The sequence below is a fragment of the Oncorhynchus keta genome, chromosome 12, assembly GCF_023373465.1.
Source record: "Oncorhynchus keta strain PuntledgeMale-10-30-2019 chromosome 12, Oket_V2, whole genome shotgun sequence".
NCBI classification, from domain to species: Eukaryota; Metazoa; Chordata; class Actinopteri; order Salmoniformes; family Salmonidae; genus Oncorhynchus; species Oncorhynchus keta.
Window position 1 is genome coordinate 20,094,368 of NC_068432.1, and position 17,162 is coordinate 20,111,529.

At 41.8% G+C, this 17,162-nt stretch overlaps 1 protein-coding gene across 2 annotated transcripts in view; it reads left to right on the forward strand.

The window, feature by feature from the left end:
- LOC118391096 (cell surface glycoprotein MUC18-like) overlaps window positions 1-16,855 on the forward strand; it is a 68,231-nt gene extending 51,376 nt beyond the window's left edge. Inside the window, exons 3-16 of one of the 2 annotated variants that reach the window (XM_035782115.2) lie at window positions 812-1,046; window positions 1,251-1,321; window positions 1,430-1,517; window positions 1,727-1,906; window positions 2,443-2,570; window positions 6,551-6,695; window positions 7,001-7,116; window positions 7,306-7,447; window positions 7,733-7,863; window positions 8,015-8,156; window positions 11,760-11,795; window positions 13,450-13,579; window positions 13,821-13,938; window positions 14,070-16,855. In XM_035782115.2, the coding sequence (XP_035638008.1) occupies window positions 812-1,046; window positions 1,251-1,321; window positions 1,430-1,517; window positions 1,727-1,906; window positions 2,443-2,570; window positions 6,551-6,695; window positions 7,001-7,116; window positions 7,306-7,447; window positions 7,733-7,863; window positions 8,015-8,156; window positions 11,760-11,795; window positions 13,450-13,579; window positions 13,821-13,938; window positions 14,070-14,072 (1,665 nt within the window). In that variant the 3' untranslated portion in view covers window positions 14,073-16,855. The remainder of the gene's footprint in view (window positions 1-811; window positions 1,047-1,250; window positions 1,322-1,429; window positions 1,518-1,726; window positions 1,907-2,442; window positions 2,571-6,550; window positions 6,696-7,000; window positions 7,117-7,305; window positions 7,448-7,732; window positions 7,864-8,014; window positions 8,157-11,759; window positions 11,796-13,449; window positions 13,580-13,820; window positions 13,939-14,069) is intronic. The other variant, XM_035782114.2, reaches the window with a different exon arrangement.
- Window positions 16,856-17,162: the final 307 nt, after the last annotated feature.

Below are 17,162 nucleotides of genomic sequence, written 5' to 3' on the forward strand. Positions count from 1 at the left end.
TGCGAGAAATTGCCAAGGAACTGAAGATCTCGTACAACACTGTGTACTACTCCCTTCACAGAACAGCGCAAACTGGCTTTAACCAAAATTGAAAGAGGATATATATACTGGGAGGCCCCAGTGCACAACTGAGCAAGAGGACAAGTACATTAGAGTGTCTAGTTTGAGAAACAGATGCCTCACAAGTCCTCAACTGGCAGCTTCATTCAATTGTACCCACATAACACCAGTCTCAACGTCAACAGTGAAGAGGTGACTCCGGAATGCTGGCCTTCTAGGCATAATTCCTCTGTCCAGTGTCTGTGTTCTTTTGCCCATGTTAATCTTTTATTTTTATTGGCCAGTCTGAGATGTGGCTTAGGCTGCCTGTCTGGCTCCTGACCTATTTAGAATGTTTATATCCTGTTTAATATGACATGTAGCCTATTTAAAATGATGTGCGCTTCTTACATTCATCTTTTCATGTTTATTCAAATACTTTTCATTCAAATCCATATGGTTTGGTTTCAATACTTCAAAACCAAATTGTAGGTTCAGGTAGTATGTTGGTTAAATTGTGCTTTTAATGAATGGAGCGAATTTGGAGCGGCAGTTTGTTTTCCTGTGAGTGCACAACAGTTTTAGGCGGAGCAGTTGGAAAGGACATGGAGCGCCGCGAGCACCTCTCCATGAGCGATGAAAGGGATTTCCAACTGGTCCACTCCGCTCACATGCTCTGACACGCATACACACACCAATTTATTTCTATGTACAGTACACTCTATTTTCACATTCAACCTAGTTCATCTTCTGGCACTTTCCTTCCCTACAGAGGAATCCCGGTAGCAGTAGCCGGGAGCGGATCTACTACGGTGACAACACACAACAGATAGTGGATGATGGTACAGAATTCACCGGCCGTATCACAGTGTCCGACATTGGGGACCAGGAGGGCGTGCTGCTTACCATCCAGGACGTCCAGCTGACTGATGAGAGGGAGTTCTTCTGCCAAGTCAACGGCATGGCTGCAGGCAACGGAGAAGGCAAGACCCACCTCAGGGTGTTTGGTAAGACATTGCACTCTGCATCAGTCTCTTCCTAGCCTGATGGTCCAGATCTGTTTGTGCTTGATCCAACTTCTCTCTCCTTGTTATTCAAATGATCGAGGATTTGGGTACAGCACAGTATGGGCACATACCCTGCCCATTACCAGGTGTTTCAGTGGTTATTGATAAAATGCGACTATACATGGATAATGTTATTTTTTCCAGATCCTCCAGAGGCCTCAGTAATTGAAGGTGTCCATGCTGGAATCTCTGTGACTAATGAGCTGCCATCAAGGGTAGGCACTAGGCAGTCCACTTGAGTACATCTCACTTTATCTCTCAGTCCATGAAAGCAACATTGAACATTATAAAACTCTTTAAGGTATCTTATTCCCTCTATACAGATTGCATCGTGTGAGGCAAGGAACAGCTTCCCCAAACCCAACATCACCTGGTACCGTGACAGCAGCCCACTTACCCCCACACATGGCCGTGAGTAGCAAGAATACCAATGGACTATCTCACCAACTGACTATTTGTGAAAAACTAGTCAAGCAATTTTCTTGTTTTGACTTCATGTGGTGATACTCACAACAGTCACTGAAATACATGTTGTCGTTACATGAAGAAGTGTTTCCGGATGTCATCTATCTACCAGCCTGTGATAGCAGCTAAATCAGTGTTTTTCTCACCCCTCCCAGAGATCAATGTGGTAACACTGGTGACCCGTGAGTCCAGTGGCTTCTACACGGTCCAGAGTGAGCTGCAGTACAAAGTGGCCAAGGAGGACAAGGACGCCCTGTTCTCTTGTGAGGTCAGCTACTATGTTCCAGAAGGTGTGAGGACAGCCAAGTCCAAAGTCATCAACATCACTGTGCACTGTAAGAAACCTACCAACTGTCATATACCCCAGACATGCTATCGCTAACCACACAACTTATGCTAACTCAGCATGCTAATACTTTTAGCATTATTGAGTTCAATTGAATGTATTGCTAACTAGAGCTAATGCTTCCTCGTTGTGATAAAGGCGCTCTCCAGTTGTTTTTATGAATTTCCCTACCATAAAACTAGTAGGGTGTTTGCTGGTGTTTCTCTCTACAACACCCAAATGAAAGCCTATGCAATGATATCAGCCTATCTAAAACAAGTCAACAGCTTCTGGGTTGTCAAAGTAGTAAACCAACTAATCTAATCCAAACCCACCATCTTTGGCACTCTTTCAATTTTAGCCCACAATGTTTTCTCAATGTGTCTAGTGTTGTTTGAACCAATTTAGCATACCATGACAGTGATGACAAAACACAAACTTTGCTTTTGTCAGTGCTGAGTAAATGACTGGCTTGTAAAGCGGCGTAGCCTGGTGACTTCACCAGGCGTTGAATAGCCCCGTTGATGTATGGTTTCTGTCCCGCAGTCCCCACGACCATCATCGAGTTGTGGAAGGAATCTCCCCAGGGCCTGGTCAAAGAGGGGGACACTGTGGAGCTTCGTTGCCAAGGCGATGGCAACCCCCCGCCGCCCTTCACTTTCAACCGAGAACAAGTAAGAATGGCCCGCTTTTCTGCGTCTGCCTATTGAGTCGAGAGAACCATAAAACGAGGGGGGAAAAATGACACGCAGGAGACATCTGGAGAATGTTTTTGATATTCAGACTCAGGCCTCGGAGTAGAAGTGTAGGCCTTGTGAATGGGACCGCATAATGTTTGACCCTGTGGCTCTGGGGGAGATCTTTGTACCCCGTCGGGCAAGGTCTTTGACTGACTGGAGATCAAAATCCTCAGGATGGAATAGTTCTCATTCCCATGTCTCACACACAATACCTACAGTATGTTCAACTGACCACAATAACACATTTAAGGTTTCTCCTGTTGGGTCTTAAGACTGGGATGTGGATAGAAGCATGATTTGGTCATTCAGAGCAGGGGTTCCCTAACCTAATGTAGCAGGCGTAAAATAAATGCCTGAGCGTGACACCCCACATTCTGGTCCTGACGAGAGGAAGAATCTGTTGGGTGAGGTTCAACCAATCCAGTAAATGTGGAGGAGGAGTTAAGTTGGAGTGTTGCCTTGTCAATGTCCAAAACCATAAGTCGCGTCACAGAAAAGTCTATTAACAGGATCCTTGGGACACCCCAACTCTGACCTCACCCCATAGAAACCCACAGCGGATGTGTCATAATACCCATAAAACCAAAAACCCATAAAACCAATCGTTTTTCCACCCTTCATTTTTTCCCATAGGATTTTAGAGACACTTAAAATAAGGGCTGTGTTTTGTTTTAGGTTTACCCTGGAGTGACGTTTTGATAACCATGTAAATCTCTCTCGGACCAGGTGACTTTTATCAATGGATTCGGCTCTATTTACTCTCAGCTGACACCTTTACTGACAGGTATTGTGTCAATTTAAAACTTGCACAAGACAGTTCAAAGAATTGTCAGTTTAAAGAAATGTTGCCAATTTATAAATGACTAAATATAGCTAACATTAGATAGTTAATACAGAGATTCTTACTTTTACCTCGATTCGGCAGTCTCATCCAGACCATCAAGGCATTTGTAGTTTTTGTAGGATGGCCACATAAAAATCGTCTCTACTCGTTTGCAACACTTACTACCGAGTTCCAAACTGCCTCTGCAAGCAACGTCAGCACAATAACTTTTTGTCGGGAGCTTCATGATATGGGTTTCCTTGGCCCATATTCAATCAATCCCTATCCCAGTCTGCTGTGCCCACATACTTCAAGATGGCCACCATTGTTCCTGTTCCCAAGAAAGCTAAGGTAACTGAACTAAATGTCTTTCGCTCCATAGTGCTCACTTCCGTCATCATGAAGTGCTTTGAGAGACTAGTCAAGGATCATATCACCTCTACCTTACCTGCCACCCTAGACCCACTTCAATTTGCATACCGCCCCAATAGATCGCCAGACGATGCAATCGCCATCACTCTGCACACTGCCCTATCCCATCTGGACAAGAGGAATACCTATGTAAGAATGCTGTTCATTGACTATAGCTCAGCATTCAACACCATAGTACCCTCCAAGCTCATCATTAAGCTTGAGGCCCTGGGTCTGAACCCCGCCCTGTACAACTGGGTCCTGGACTTCCTGACGGGCCGCCCCCAGGTGGTGAAGGTAGGAAACATCACCTCCACTCCGCTGATCCTCGACACTGGGGCCCCAAAACGGTGCGTGCTCAGCCCCCTCCTGTACTCCTTGTTCACCCATGACTGTGTGGCCAAGCACGCCTCCAACCCAATCATCAAGTTTGCAGATGACACAACAGTAGTAGGCTTGATTACCAACAATGACGAGACAGCCTACAGGGAGGAGGTGAGGGCTCTGGGAGTGTGGTGCCTGAAAAACAACCTCTCACTCAACGTCAACAAAACAAAGGAGATGATCATGGACTTCAGAAAACAGCAGAGGAAGCACCCCCCTATCCATATCGACTGGACAGCAGTGGAGAAGGTGGAAAGTTGTAAGTTTCTCTGCATACACATCATGGACAAACTGAAATGGTCCACCCACACAGGAGGCTGAAGAAAAGTGCAAATCGATCCCAGAACAACAGAAAAATACCTTGTGAAGATGCTGGAGGAAACAGGTACAAAAATATCTATATCCACAGTAAAACAAATCTTATATTGACATAACCTGAAACCATAATGCTCAGCAAGGAAGAAGCCAATGCTCCAAACCGCCATACAAAGCCAGACTACGGTTTGCAACTCCACATGGGGACAAAGATCGTACTTTTTGGAGAAATGTCCTCTGGTCTGATGAAACAAAAATAGAACTGTTTGGCCATAATTACCATCGTTATGTTTGGAGGAAAAATAGGGAAGCTTACAACCCGAAGAACACCATCTCAACCATGAAGCATGAGGTTGGCAGCATCATGTTATGGGGGTGCTTTGCTGCAGGAGGGACTGGTGCACTTCACAAAATAGATGGCATCACGGAGACGGAAAATGATGTGTATATATTGAAGCAACATCTCAAGACATCAGTCAGGAAGTTACATTTTGGTCACAAATGAGTCTTCCAAATGGACAATGACCCCAAGCATACTTCCAAAGTTGTGGCAAAATAGCTTAAGGACAACAAAGTCAAGGTATTAGAGTGGCAATCACAAAGCCCTGACCTCATTCCTATAGAACTGAAAAAGTGTGTGCGAGCAAGGAGGCCTACAAACCTGACTCAATTACAGGATTCCTCTGTCAGGAGGAATGGGCCAAAATTCACCCAACTTATTGTGGGAAGCTTGTGGAAGGCTACCCAAAACGTTTAACCCAAGTTAAACAATTTAAAGACAATGCTACCAAATACTCATTGAGTGTATGTAAACTTCTGACCCACTGGGAATGTGATGAAAGAAATGAAAGCTGAAATAAATAATTCTCTTTACTATTCTTCTGACATTTCACATTCTTAAAATGAAGTGGTGATCCTAACTGACCTAAGACAGGGAATTTTTACTAGGATTAAATGACAGGAATTGGGAAAAACTGAGTATAAATGTTTTTGGCTAAGGTGTATGTAAACTTCCGACTTCAACTGTACATGTATTTTAATTAAATGCATGTCAAAATATTGTCTGTGAGTATAACAGAACTGATATTGCAGGCGAAACCCTGAGGAAAATCAAAACAGGAAGTGGCTTCTATTTTGAAAAATGAGCCAGAACGATAACATCGCGTCAAGTGGTCACATGAGTTTTGCTCGCGCAACAGAGTTTGGACAGACATCGTTTTCCCCTCTCCTGCTGTGAAAGACATTTGCGGTTGATATATTATCGATCATATATTTTAAAAACAACCTGAGGATTGATTATAAAAAAATGTTTGACATGTTTCTGTGGACATCATGGAAACTATTTGGAATTTTGGATTTCTGAACATAACGCGACAAACAAAGAGAGGTATTTTGGATATAAAAATAATCTTTATGGAACAAAAGGAACATTTGTTGTGTAACTGGGAGTCTCGTGAGTGAAAACATCCGAAGATCATCAAAGGTAAACGATTAATTTGATTGCTTTTCTGATTTTCGTGACCAAGCTTCCTGATGCTAAGTGTACTTAATGTTTTGTCGTGCGATCGATAGACTTACACAAACGCTTGGATTGCTTTCGCCGAAAAGCATAATTTCAAAACCTGACACGACAGGTGGATTAACAAAAGGCTAAGCTGTGTTTTCCTATATTGCACTTGTGATTTCATGAATATAAATATTTGTAGTAATATTTATTGAATGTAGCGCTATGCTATTCAGCGGTTGTTGATGACACTTATCCCGATATCGGGATTGCAGCCATAGGGCAGGAACGTTTTAAAGGGTTTATATACTGTAGCTCCTGGTAACCAGACTAGTTAAGCTGTTGTTTGGGTGTGACTTAAAAGGTATAGTTCACCCTAAAATCTGTTTGCCAAAGATTTCCATTCCATAAAAGTATCCAAAATGTAAATGTAGATCCATTAATATGACAGTGTAAACATGGTGTTGCCCCTCTCAGGAGCAGGAGACGGCGCTGGAGGCCAGCGATGACACTTTGGTGCTGAGGGAGGTGATCCGTGGGGACAGCGGGGTCTACCAGTGTCGTTCTCTGGACCTGGACACCTACGAGCAGGTCACGGGAGACATGCAGCTCACTATCCACTGTAAGTTAGCTAACACACACTGAAACATGCGCACGCACACGTACACTTGTATTTTCTTATGCTCTGTTTGGACTGGAAGTGGTTAAATTAGTTGCTTGACTTAGTTTACGCCATCAATTATTTTTTACCCATGGCCCTTTGATTACCAAGATAGCTCTGCTGTTGTGTTCCAGTTGCTCACTGTCACTGCATCACTTCATTACTCATTAAGATCATTTACATTTTCACCGTCGATTAACATGATTTGCAGTGATGTAATGGTACTTAGCAATGTCTTGTCCTCACATCATGTCTACTCTCTCCAGATCTGGATCCAGCTGTTGTGGTGCCCAAAGACTCCGAGATCTTGTTAAAAGGAGAGAGTCTGACTGCTACCTGCAACGCTCTGTCTTCCCTGGAAACTGCCACTGTCTGGTTCAAGGTACAGTATACCCCGTAATAAGCACTAACTTAGTGCTTTAAATGCAACACAGTTATTAGACTGACATAACAGATGACCATGTCACTTGCCGAATGTAGCTAATCAGGCATTGTCATTCAGTTATGTGGACTTAGTAATGTTCCCTCTTATATGTCTTATGTTTGTGTGTATAATTTTGTCTTTGTGTAGAATCGGCAGCAGGTTGGAAAAGGCCACATGCTGTTCCTGCAGGATGCCACCTATGACACGGCAGGAGAGTATGTGTGTGAGGTGACTGTTTCTTCTCTGCCTGGACTGCACACCTCTGGCTCGGTCCACATCATCGTCCAGGGTGAGTCACCATGCCACCACATGTACTCTCTGTAACATACAGTCCATTTCTGGGGAACTCCCAGGGGGGTACACATTTTAGCTTTAGCCCAGCACTTTCACTACTTGGTGATTAGTTGTATCAGGTGTGATATGATAGGATAGAACAAAAACACATCCAACCTGGTTGTTCTACCAGAAACAATGGATTGAGAAACAATGGATTGAGTTTTTCAGATAAGATGTTTTCAAAAACGGTCTTTTACTAGAGTCTATAATGTATATGTGTTTGTAACCCGTCTCCCAGGTGCTCCCCAGATGAAGGATGCTGACAGGGAGGTTGAAATGGATGAGGGAACTGGGAAGTGGGTGAACCTGAGCTGTGAGGCACATGCACACCCCCTGCCCACCATCTCCTGGACCGTGACTGGCAGCCAGGTAAAACAGGGCTTGGTAGTACAATGGGCAGTTTACATATGTGGGCATATTTACATTGCATGAATTTAGATTTTTTTTAATGCTATCTAATTTTCTTGGTTATGTCTGTTTCCGATGCACATTGGTGTGTGTGTGTGCTGTGTGTTAACAGAGCTGGCGCGAGGTGCTGACCAGAGCCACGGAGCACAGCACTATCAGCGTGGTGTCCATCAAAGTGACCTCTGACATCACAGCCTTCTGCAACGCCACCAACGATATTGGCACAGAGACAAAGTCCTTCAGCATCAGAGCCAGTAAGCTACCCTGCCACATACACTACATAGGAATATATGGGCATTAGTGATGCGCGGGTTGACTCATTACCCGCAGTCCCCACAGTTATAAATGTGGAGCGGGCGGGTTTAGGGTCATGAAACATCGTGTGGATGAAGGGCAGGTTGAATAATGAGAAAACAATACATTAAAAATCCATAAATGTATCATTCTTGTGCCATTCATATGCATAGCCTAAGCCTCATCTTTAGGGCCTAACTGTAGAACAACAAATGCCTGCCAATTGCCAAGGGCCAGAACAATAGTCTAATGTTTGGGAAAGATTTGGTGACGTGGTGAAAGAGGCTGATAGCAGTGTCACGTGTGATAATTGTGAGGCGCTATACAAATTCGACAGTCATAAGATGGGGACTTCAAAATGGCCCGTCAAAGGAACTGCATTAAATGGAATACTGGACACTACTGTAGGTCTATAGCCTCTCACATAGTCTAATATAATATGAACTCCTGCAGAATTAATAATTTCCTGCAGTAAAATTATACAGCAAATTTACATTTTTACTCTTGAACAGGAGTGGAGAAATATGATTTTTTTTATTTCAGCATCTTGAGAGAACGAATTCACGTTTAGGGACCGTCTGTAAAGGTGCTATCTTTATCAGCATCATAAAAGATGATAGTATTTCAATCACATAAAATATGCATCCAAGCTGAACTGAAATCTTATCAAAAACATTTTGGGTCGTTTTAACAGTTTTTAAAGACTAACTTTCATTAAAAAAAATATATAATTTGAAACCAGATGTTTTAGGCATAGTTATAGTGAAATACGTCAATTCTGGTCTTCATTTAGACAGTTTGTTGCAAAAGTGATACGCTATATATACAGAAACCCCTACACCCCTTCAATTTAGTGGATTTGGCTATTTCAGCCACATCCATTTCTGACATGTGTATAAAATTGTGCATACAGCCATGCAATCTCTATAGACAAACATTGGCAGTAGAATGGCCTTAATGAAGAGCTCAGTGACTTTCAACATGGCACCGTCATAGGATGCCACCTTTCCAACAAGTCAGTTCATCAAATTTCTGCCCTGCAAGAGCTGCTCCGGTCAACTGTAAGTGCTGTTATTGTGAAGTGGAAACGTCTAGGAGCAACATCAGCTTCGCCGCAAAGTGGTAGGCCACACAAGCTTACAGAACGGGACTGCTGTAGCGCATAAAAGTTGTCTGTCCTCGGTTGTAACACTCACTACCGAGTTCCAAACTGCCTCTGGAAGCAGCTTCAGCACAATAACTGTTTGTCGGGAGCTTAACGAAATGGGTTTCCATGATTTTGGAATGAGATGTTCGACGAGCAGGTATCCACATACTTTTTTGGGTCATGTAGTGTATACAGTTGAAATCTGAAGTTTACATACACCTTAGCCAAATACATTTAAACTCAGTTTTCACAATTTATTTATGCTTTTATTTCTTTCATCACATTCCCAGTGGGTCAGAAGTTTACATACGCTCAATTAGTATTTGGTAGCATTGCCTTTAAATTGTTTAACTTGGGTCAAACGTTTCGGGTAGCCTTCCACAAGCTTCCCACAATAAGTTGGGTGAATTTTGGCCCATTCCTCCTGACAGAGCTGGTGTAACTGAGTCAGGTTTGTAGGCCTCCTTGCTCGCACATGCTTTTTCAGTTCTGCCCACACATTTTCCATAGGATTGAGGTTAGGGCTTTGTGATGGCCACTCCAATACCTTGACTTTGTTGTCAAGGTATTAAGCCATTTTGCCACAACTTTGGAAGTATGCTTGGGGTCATTGTCCATTTGGAAGACCCATTTGTGACCAAGATTAACTTCCTGACGGATGTCTTGAGATGTTACTTCAATATATCCACATAATTTTCCTACCTCATGACGCTATCTATTTTGTGAAGTGCACGAGTCCCTCCTGCAGCAAAGCACTCCCACAACATGATTCCCACCCCCCCACGTGCTTCACGGTTGGGATGGTGTTCTTCGACTTGCAAGCCTCCCCCTTTTTCCTCCAAACATAACAATGGCCAAACAGTTCTATTTTTGTTTCATCAGACCAGAGGACATTTCTCCAAAAAGTACAATCTTTGTCCCCATGTGCAGTTGCAAACCGTAGACTGGCTTTTTTATGGCGGTTTTGGAGCAGTGGCTTCTTCCTTGCTCAGCGGCCTTTCAGGTTATGTCGGTATAGTACTCGTTTTACTGTGGATATAGATATTTTTGCATCTGTTTCCTCCAGCATCTTCACAAAGTCCTTTGCTGTTGTTATGGGATTGATTTACACTTTTCGCACCGAAGTACGTTCATCTCTAGGAGACCGAAAACGTCTCCTTCCTGAGCGGTATGACGGCTGTGTGGTCCCATGGTGTTTATACTTGCGTACTATTGTTTGTCCAGATGAACGTGGTACCTTCAGTCGTTTGGAAATTGCTACCAATGATGAACCAGACTTGTGGAGGTATACAATTTTTTTCTGAGGTCTTGGCAGATTTCTTTTGATTTTACCATGATGTCAAGCAAAGAGGCACTCAGTTTGAAGGTAGGCCTTGAAATACATCCACAGGTACACCTCCAATTGACTCAAATGATGTCAGTTAGCCTATCAGAAGCTTCGAAAGCCATGACATAATTGTCTGGAATTTTCCAAGCTGTTTAAAGGCACAGTCAACTTAGTGTATTTAAACTTCTGACTCACTGGACTTGTGATACAGTGAATTATAAGTGAAATAATCTGTCTGTAAACAATTGTAGGAAAAATTACTTGTGTCATGCACAAAGTAGATGTCCTAACCGATTTGCCAAAACTCTAGTTTTGTTTATGTGTTTATATTCATAGCTACATCAATCAGACTTAACAAGAAATAGATGACAATGGTGGTAATGTCAACTTGTTGTATTTTTTCCCAACTGCTATGACTGATTGGTGGCACAGTCTGCTAAGACTGGTGCATCATAGTTCAGAAATTGTGAGTTCTAATCCTTTATTTGCAATATTTGTCCCATGCCCACGCACTTCTAATTCTGAAAAGTGAAAGCATTCCTGTGAAAGGGGTCACACCGGTCGTAGTTGTAGGTTTTTATACGGTACCCAAGACCAATCTGTGAGTTAATTTGACCATTGAAAAAAGAGCTACGGTGTAAAAATGCGGATTGAATTGAGCCCCTAATCTTAATTTTCAAGGTGATGATTGCACTTTTCTTCCAGACGCCGCAATAAATATGAGTCCACTTTTAAAATATTTGTTTTGCCCCACATGGGGGATTTAAACTTACCGCAAATAGCAGTAAATGGCAGGAACTCAGCACCTTATCACTGTGAGCTAACTGTCCAGATGTGTATTTTCTCGCAGTGAACATAATTTTATTATCAGAGCGTGACAGTGGACCTCTGGTAAGTATGCTTTAGTGAGAAAGTTTTGGGATCAAGGACAACTACGTTTATGCAACTACGTTTACACCCCCAAAATGGATATTTATGAGCAATTTCCCACACCCACAATAAAAATACATTTTTATTTTAAACAGCTCACTAATGTATATTGTTGATGGGAAGGTCTTACATTTTAGTTGTTGTTTTGCTTGTCCACAGTTCCCATGGTCACTTCAACTGCGCCCTACTCACCTGGTAAGACAGCAATCTCACTAGTATTTTGTTCTTGCTGATCTCTGTTTCTCCTCATCTTTTTTTAAAAAGGAGAACAGGAGCATATTTTATCACTTTTATTTAGACAGTTGGAAGTAGTACAGAGAAGAAACAGCACAAATGTGTGGGATGGAATTCCTACCCATGTCACTATGGATAACATGTGCTTTGGAGGCTTCAGCGCTACCACTGAACCACGCTCCCACACTGTCTGTTCTTCTTCACCTTTAGATCACTCTTATCTAGTTGAGAAGAACTTTTAGATTTTTTTCATATGCTTTCTCTCAACTTTTGTTTGATTCTCTCTGAATGCACACCAACCCAGACAATGAAGGATAAGCCAACGAGTCAACTAAATAATTAATGATTTTCATACGTGCAAAGTGTTCGCTGGAACGAGTGGGAGGATTGGCTCTGCTCATTGCCTGCGGGTACATTTAAAATTCTGTCTGAAAGAGACAAATCTAAAAGGAAAAAAAGAGCAAGACAACACTTATAGTGGCCGAGTTCCAAAATATAGTGGTCGAGTGCCAAAATCACTTATATTTACTTATTATTGGGGAAGTTAATGCGCTGTCTCACTGTTTTATTGAGCTGTTGCAATAGAAATTCTCATAAACCCACACCCAGACTATTGTTCCCCTTTTAACGAGGGCTTACTGCATGGTTAAATATAGGAGTTAATTGCTCTGGTAGGTAGTAGCACTCTCTAATTTCCTCCTGGGGGGATTGCACTGAAATGTTGATGGCTCTGTCACAGGGGCAGGCCAGGGCTATTTCCCATCTCTCTCTGCCCAGTGTCTGGAGCACTCACTCACAAAGCAAGAGAGCTGAAGCTGGGAAGTTAATGTGTATATTCAAACCCATTTTTACATTAAAAACCACACCAGCCTGTAGGGAACATACAGTAATTTGTACAATGTTCCGAACACAACAAATTAACTACATCTATTGTGCCATTATGTCAGAGAACCAGGAAATTGACATTTGATTTGTTTCCCAATCTGCTTCTTATGACTTGGCCATAATTCATTACCAATAGCTCCATACTCTACAACTGTTGTACAATCTGGATCCCAGGACTCCCTGGAAAACAGTGGCTGTTACTGAGTGGACTATATCCTGGCTAGTGGCTACTATCCTCCACATCTTTTATATGTTTTGTCCTACTATTACATCTATTTTTGTTGGTATTGCAAGAAGAGGATGGGCCACCCATCCCTGGCCACTATGCTTCTGAATTTGCTTCTGCCTTCTCTTTGGGGTCATGGCTGGGTTATTTACAGTAACCACTTTCTGACAACTGCTGATGTAAAAAGTTGTCACAACTGCTTTGACAACTGCTGATGCAGCAAATCTGAAAACGTTATTTTTCCTTTTTATGTCTTGGGTATATGTTGTCTGTCTAGGGATGTTTTCACTTTTTTTTTTACACTAAGGGCACTCTCACATCATGAGTCATGGGTCATTGGTCACGTGTATAGGCAGCACAGGTGACCAGGAAGTGTTTACCCTTATCATGTCTGGATGATTCTCCATGGTCATTCTCCATTCTCCCAGTTTATCGGATCGGTGAACAGGTGTAAGCATTAACCTGAGCATGCCCTCCCCTCTCTCTGTCTGTCTGTCTATATAGCTGAGGGCAATGGTGTGATCATTGTGGTTATCATCCTCTGTATCCTTCTGCTGGCCATCCTGGGCAGTGTGCTCTACTTCCTCCACAAGAAGGGAAAGATCCCCTGTGGCCGCTCTGGCAAGCAGGAGATGTGAGTATTGCACTTTAACAACTGGTCTAGGGACAGGTTTTGTGTCTAGTTCTATAAGGTAGGTGCTACACATTTGTGGTGTGTTAGGGTAAATTACAATGTAAACCACCCTGAGTACTTGAAAAAGTGTTATGTAAATGTATTCTATATGATCCTCCATCGATTAGTCTTTTTGCCTCTAAGAATGTGATACTGTCCTCACTAGAGAGGACTTTTGAGAGTTTGTGCTCTCCATCCACAGCACCAAGGAGAACCCCAACAAAGATGACATTGTGGTGGAGATGAAGACTAACACCAAGACCGAGGATGCCGGACTTCTGAAGGGCGTCAACGGTGACAAGAATGGCCCCAGCGACCAGGTAACTATGGATACGAAAGCTATACGCTAAACATAATTAGTCTACTGTCTAATGTATTTCTTGAATCTGGCACGGCTCACCGAATTGACATTTTCTGGTGTTTTTTTCTCCGTGTGTGTTTTTCCCTGGAGTAAAGTACATGGATCTGAGGAAGTGACATATGCAGAGGGCCGAGCTCTGACGTGGCCAGCCGAAGTTCTTCGCCACCCCACCACATCCACGGCTAGACTACTGGAAGTCTTGGAAAAATCAGCTTTCACAATCACTTTATAATTAGGACTCAATCAATCACTTTCCCCTCATTTCTTCTGTGTTCAGCAATATTCCCCATATCTGGCCAAAACCACACAGGAATACACACCACAGATTTTAAGGTGTATGATAGAGGTTTGTAGGATGTTTTGATTGCTCCATTTGACTGTTTCTTCTTTTGTACCGTTTCCCCAAAGCCTTTTTGATTTGATTTGATTTAGCTGTTTTCAAGTGTACGATGACTTTCATTAATTGTGCATTATAAACCTTATAAAGTGTATATATTATATATATTTCGTTATTTAAGATATTTTGACACATACCTTTCAGACTTCATGGTAGTATCTGTTTATGGTGTCATTTTGCTTTAGCTATTCATCCATGATCCATGTTTAGGCGTTCCAACATTATCTTATGGAGGTGATTTGACCATAAATGTCACTCAAGTCAGGCCAAGGGTTCTCTCTTCATATCTTCACCCTCTTAGGGCTCTATTCAATCTGTAACTCTGAAGTGTTACAGATTCCACAATATAAATGTTAAGATAATTTCCGATTGAACCGACATAAGCAGCGTTTACTGTGAATGCAGTCTCCGCTAAAAGCAAGAACATTGCCTTTAAATTACAATCATGCTGTAAAGCTGAATTTCCTCGGTGTGGATTAAATAGAGCACTCAGTTTCTTTTCTGATTGCTATGTCTTCTTAAGCACTATCAGTGGAAACTTAAAGGTACTTCATGTAACAATTCAACAACGAACCGTCTCTTGTTGTCAAACTGACTGGGGTCAGCAAATCTGTTGTCAAATGGACTGGTCCGTTGTTGAATTGACAATACAAGATTTGCTGGCTTCAGTCAATTTGACAACAAGAGATGGTCTGTCTTTTGATAGCCAAGACGGCTGCACCATTTGAATGCAATTTGTGGAGGCAGAATGTAAAACAAATTGAAATAAATATTGTGAAACTATCATTTCACTATAACTATACATATATTAAGGACATTTTCTGAAATTACAATGGAAAAATATTACATATAGCCCTTTAAGTCCCCACAAGGAAACTCCCTGCCACGGGGGCAAGATGGATCTAAATCCTGTCTGTGTTGACATGTTCCAGCAGTCACACCACTGAATTACAGGACTCTCCTCTTCTACTCTAATCACCATTTACTTATCTTACATGTACACCCAGATGTAAGAAGTATGTGATCTGTGGCAGTATACATGACCTGTTGTCTCCCAAAGCTAATGCAAAGATGGTTTGTTTTGTGAATGGTCTACTATCAGTGGACCAGTTGCTGTTATGTTTTTACTTTTCTTTTGGAAACCTACAGTAAATATACTGGTGTTCAAGACCTGATCCGATGAATAATCAGATTGTGTCTATAACTCTACATTCTTCAAAGCTCTGTTGTACACAATTATTTTATATCCATTAATCATTCATGATATCAATATGATATTCATAATATGCTAATCTGTTGACATTGGACCAATTACCCATTGTAATGTTTAGACATACAAAATGTCACATTTTGTGGGTGTGTATATATGCACTATATTGGCTCACTAAAAGCTTTGACAGCTATACTCCATCATAAGACATAAGTTCTGGAGCTGCCTATCTGAAGAGAGAAAGCCTCAAGTAAATCAGGGAACGAGTGAGCTTGTCATGTCAGATGAGCAGTAGTGGCCCAATGCTTTGCCACCGTTAAGTAAATGGCAAAACGCCATGCCAACAGCCATTTAAATTTAGTCAGCAAAACTCGCCCATCCGGATGGGTCGTTCTCTTGTGAACTACTGTCAAGCTCTTTTACTGTTTGTAATCGTAGCATAAGAACCTTTGTAGCCATGGCCTTCAACTGTCTTTTTTTAAATGGCCTACTGTTTTATAATCGGCCGTACCTGTGGAAATTTATCTCATTTTGAAAATGTAAGATACACTGAATATTTTCTTTTTTCTTATTTGCTGTGTATTTCTTTGTGTTTGGGTGAGCACCAAGCAGACCTGAAGGTCATTTTGTGTGTGATCCATTTTGGATGCTTATTGTAAGTTGTGTGCAGGGAAGAAGTTGTTGCTCTGATTTGTATCATTTACGGAATGGTGATATGTTAGAGTTCAATTTGTACAAATAGTGTATGTTGTGATCCTAACATTGCCTTCAAAGGTAATATTTTAGTGGTCATTGTAAGTGTTTAGTTGAAATGTAATACATTTTGTTCAGCCTGCTTTCATCCTGCCATTGGACTGCAGATAGTGGACCTTTGGTAGTAGTATGACAACTGTGTGCCTTTTTTGTTCAGTCTGGTTTAGTTGTTATAGTGTAGTGTTTTGATGCTTATGGAAGGAAGAGGTCTGGACATGAGTGTTTTAGTTTCATTCATTTATGTCACCCAAAGACAGATCCCAACACAGGAGAAGGAAAAACTTGTGGCCTAGATGTAAAAGAGAGTCACTGTTAGCAAACACCACCAGTGATATGTTATGACTATCTGGAACAGCTACTGGTGGACAAGAATGTTTGGACCAGCAGTTTATCATTGTTTTGTAATGTTTTGATTTTGCAATGTGTGTAAATTAAGTATAGTTCTTGTGATTTGATGCTTGCATTTTTTACAATTCTTTTTTCCAAGAAAATGCCAAATAAAAAAGTTAAATTTGATGTCGCTTTTTCATTGTCATCTTTATACAAAATATTTAAAAGAAAAGTTTACAGCAGAGAATTGAAAACATACGAGTGCATTTCAGTGGCTAAGGCATGACTGAAAATACATTTCATTCACAACAGCTAAAATATGACTGACTATGCACCTCGACGGGGGAAAGGAGATAATTCTCCCCGCTAACCACTGTTATGCTGGAGTGAGTAGAACAGTAGCTCCAGATTTCCAGAGAGAGCATGCTTGGTGGGAGGAGGTTCAACAAAATAGTCTAGACATGTATAAACAGCAGATTTCATTTGTATTTGA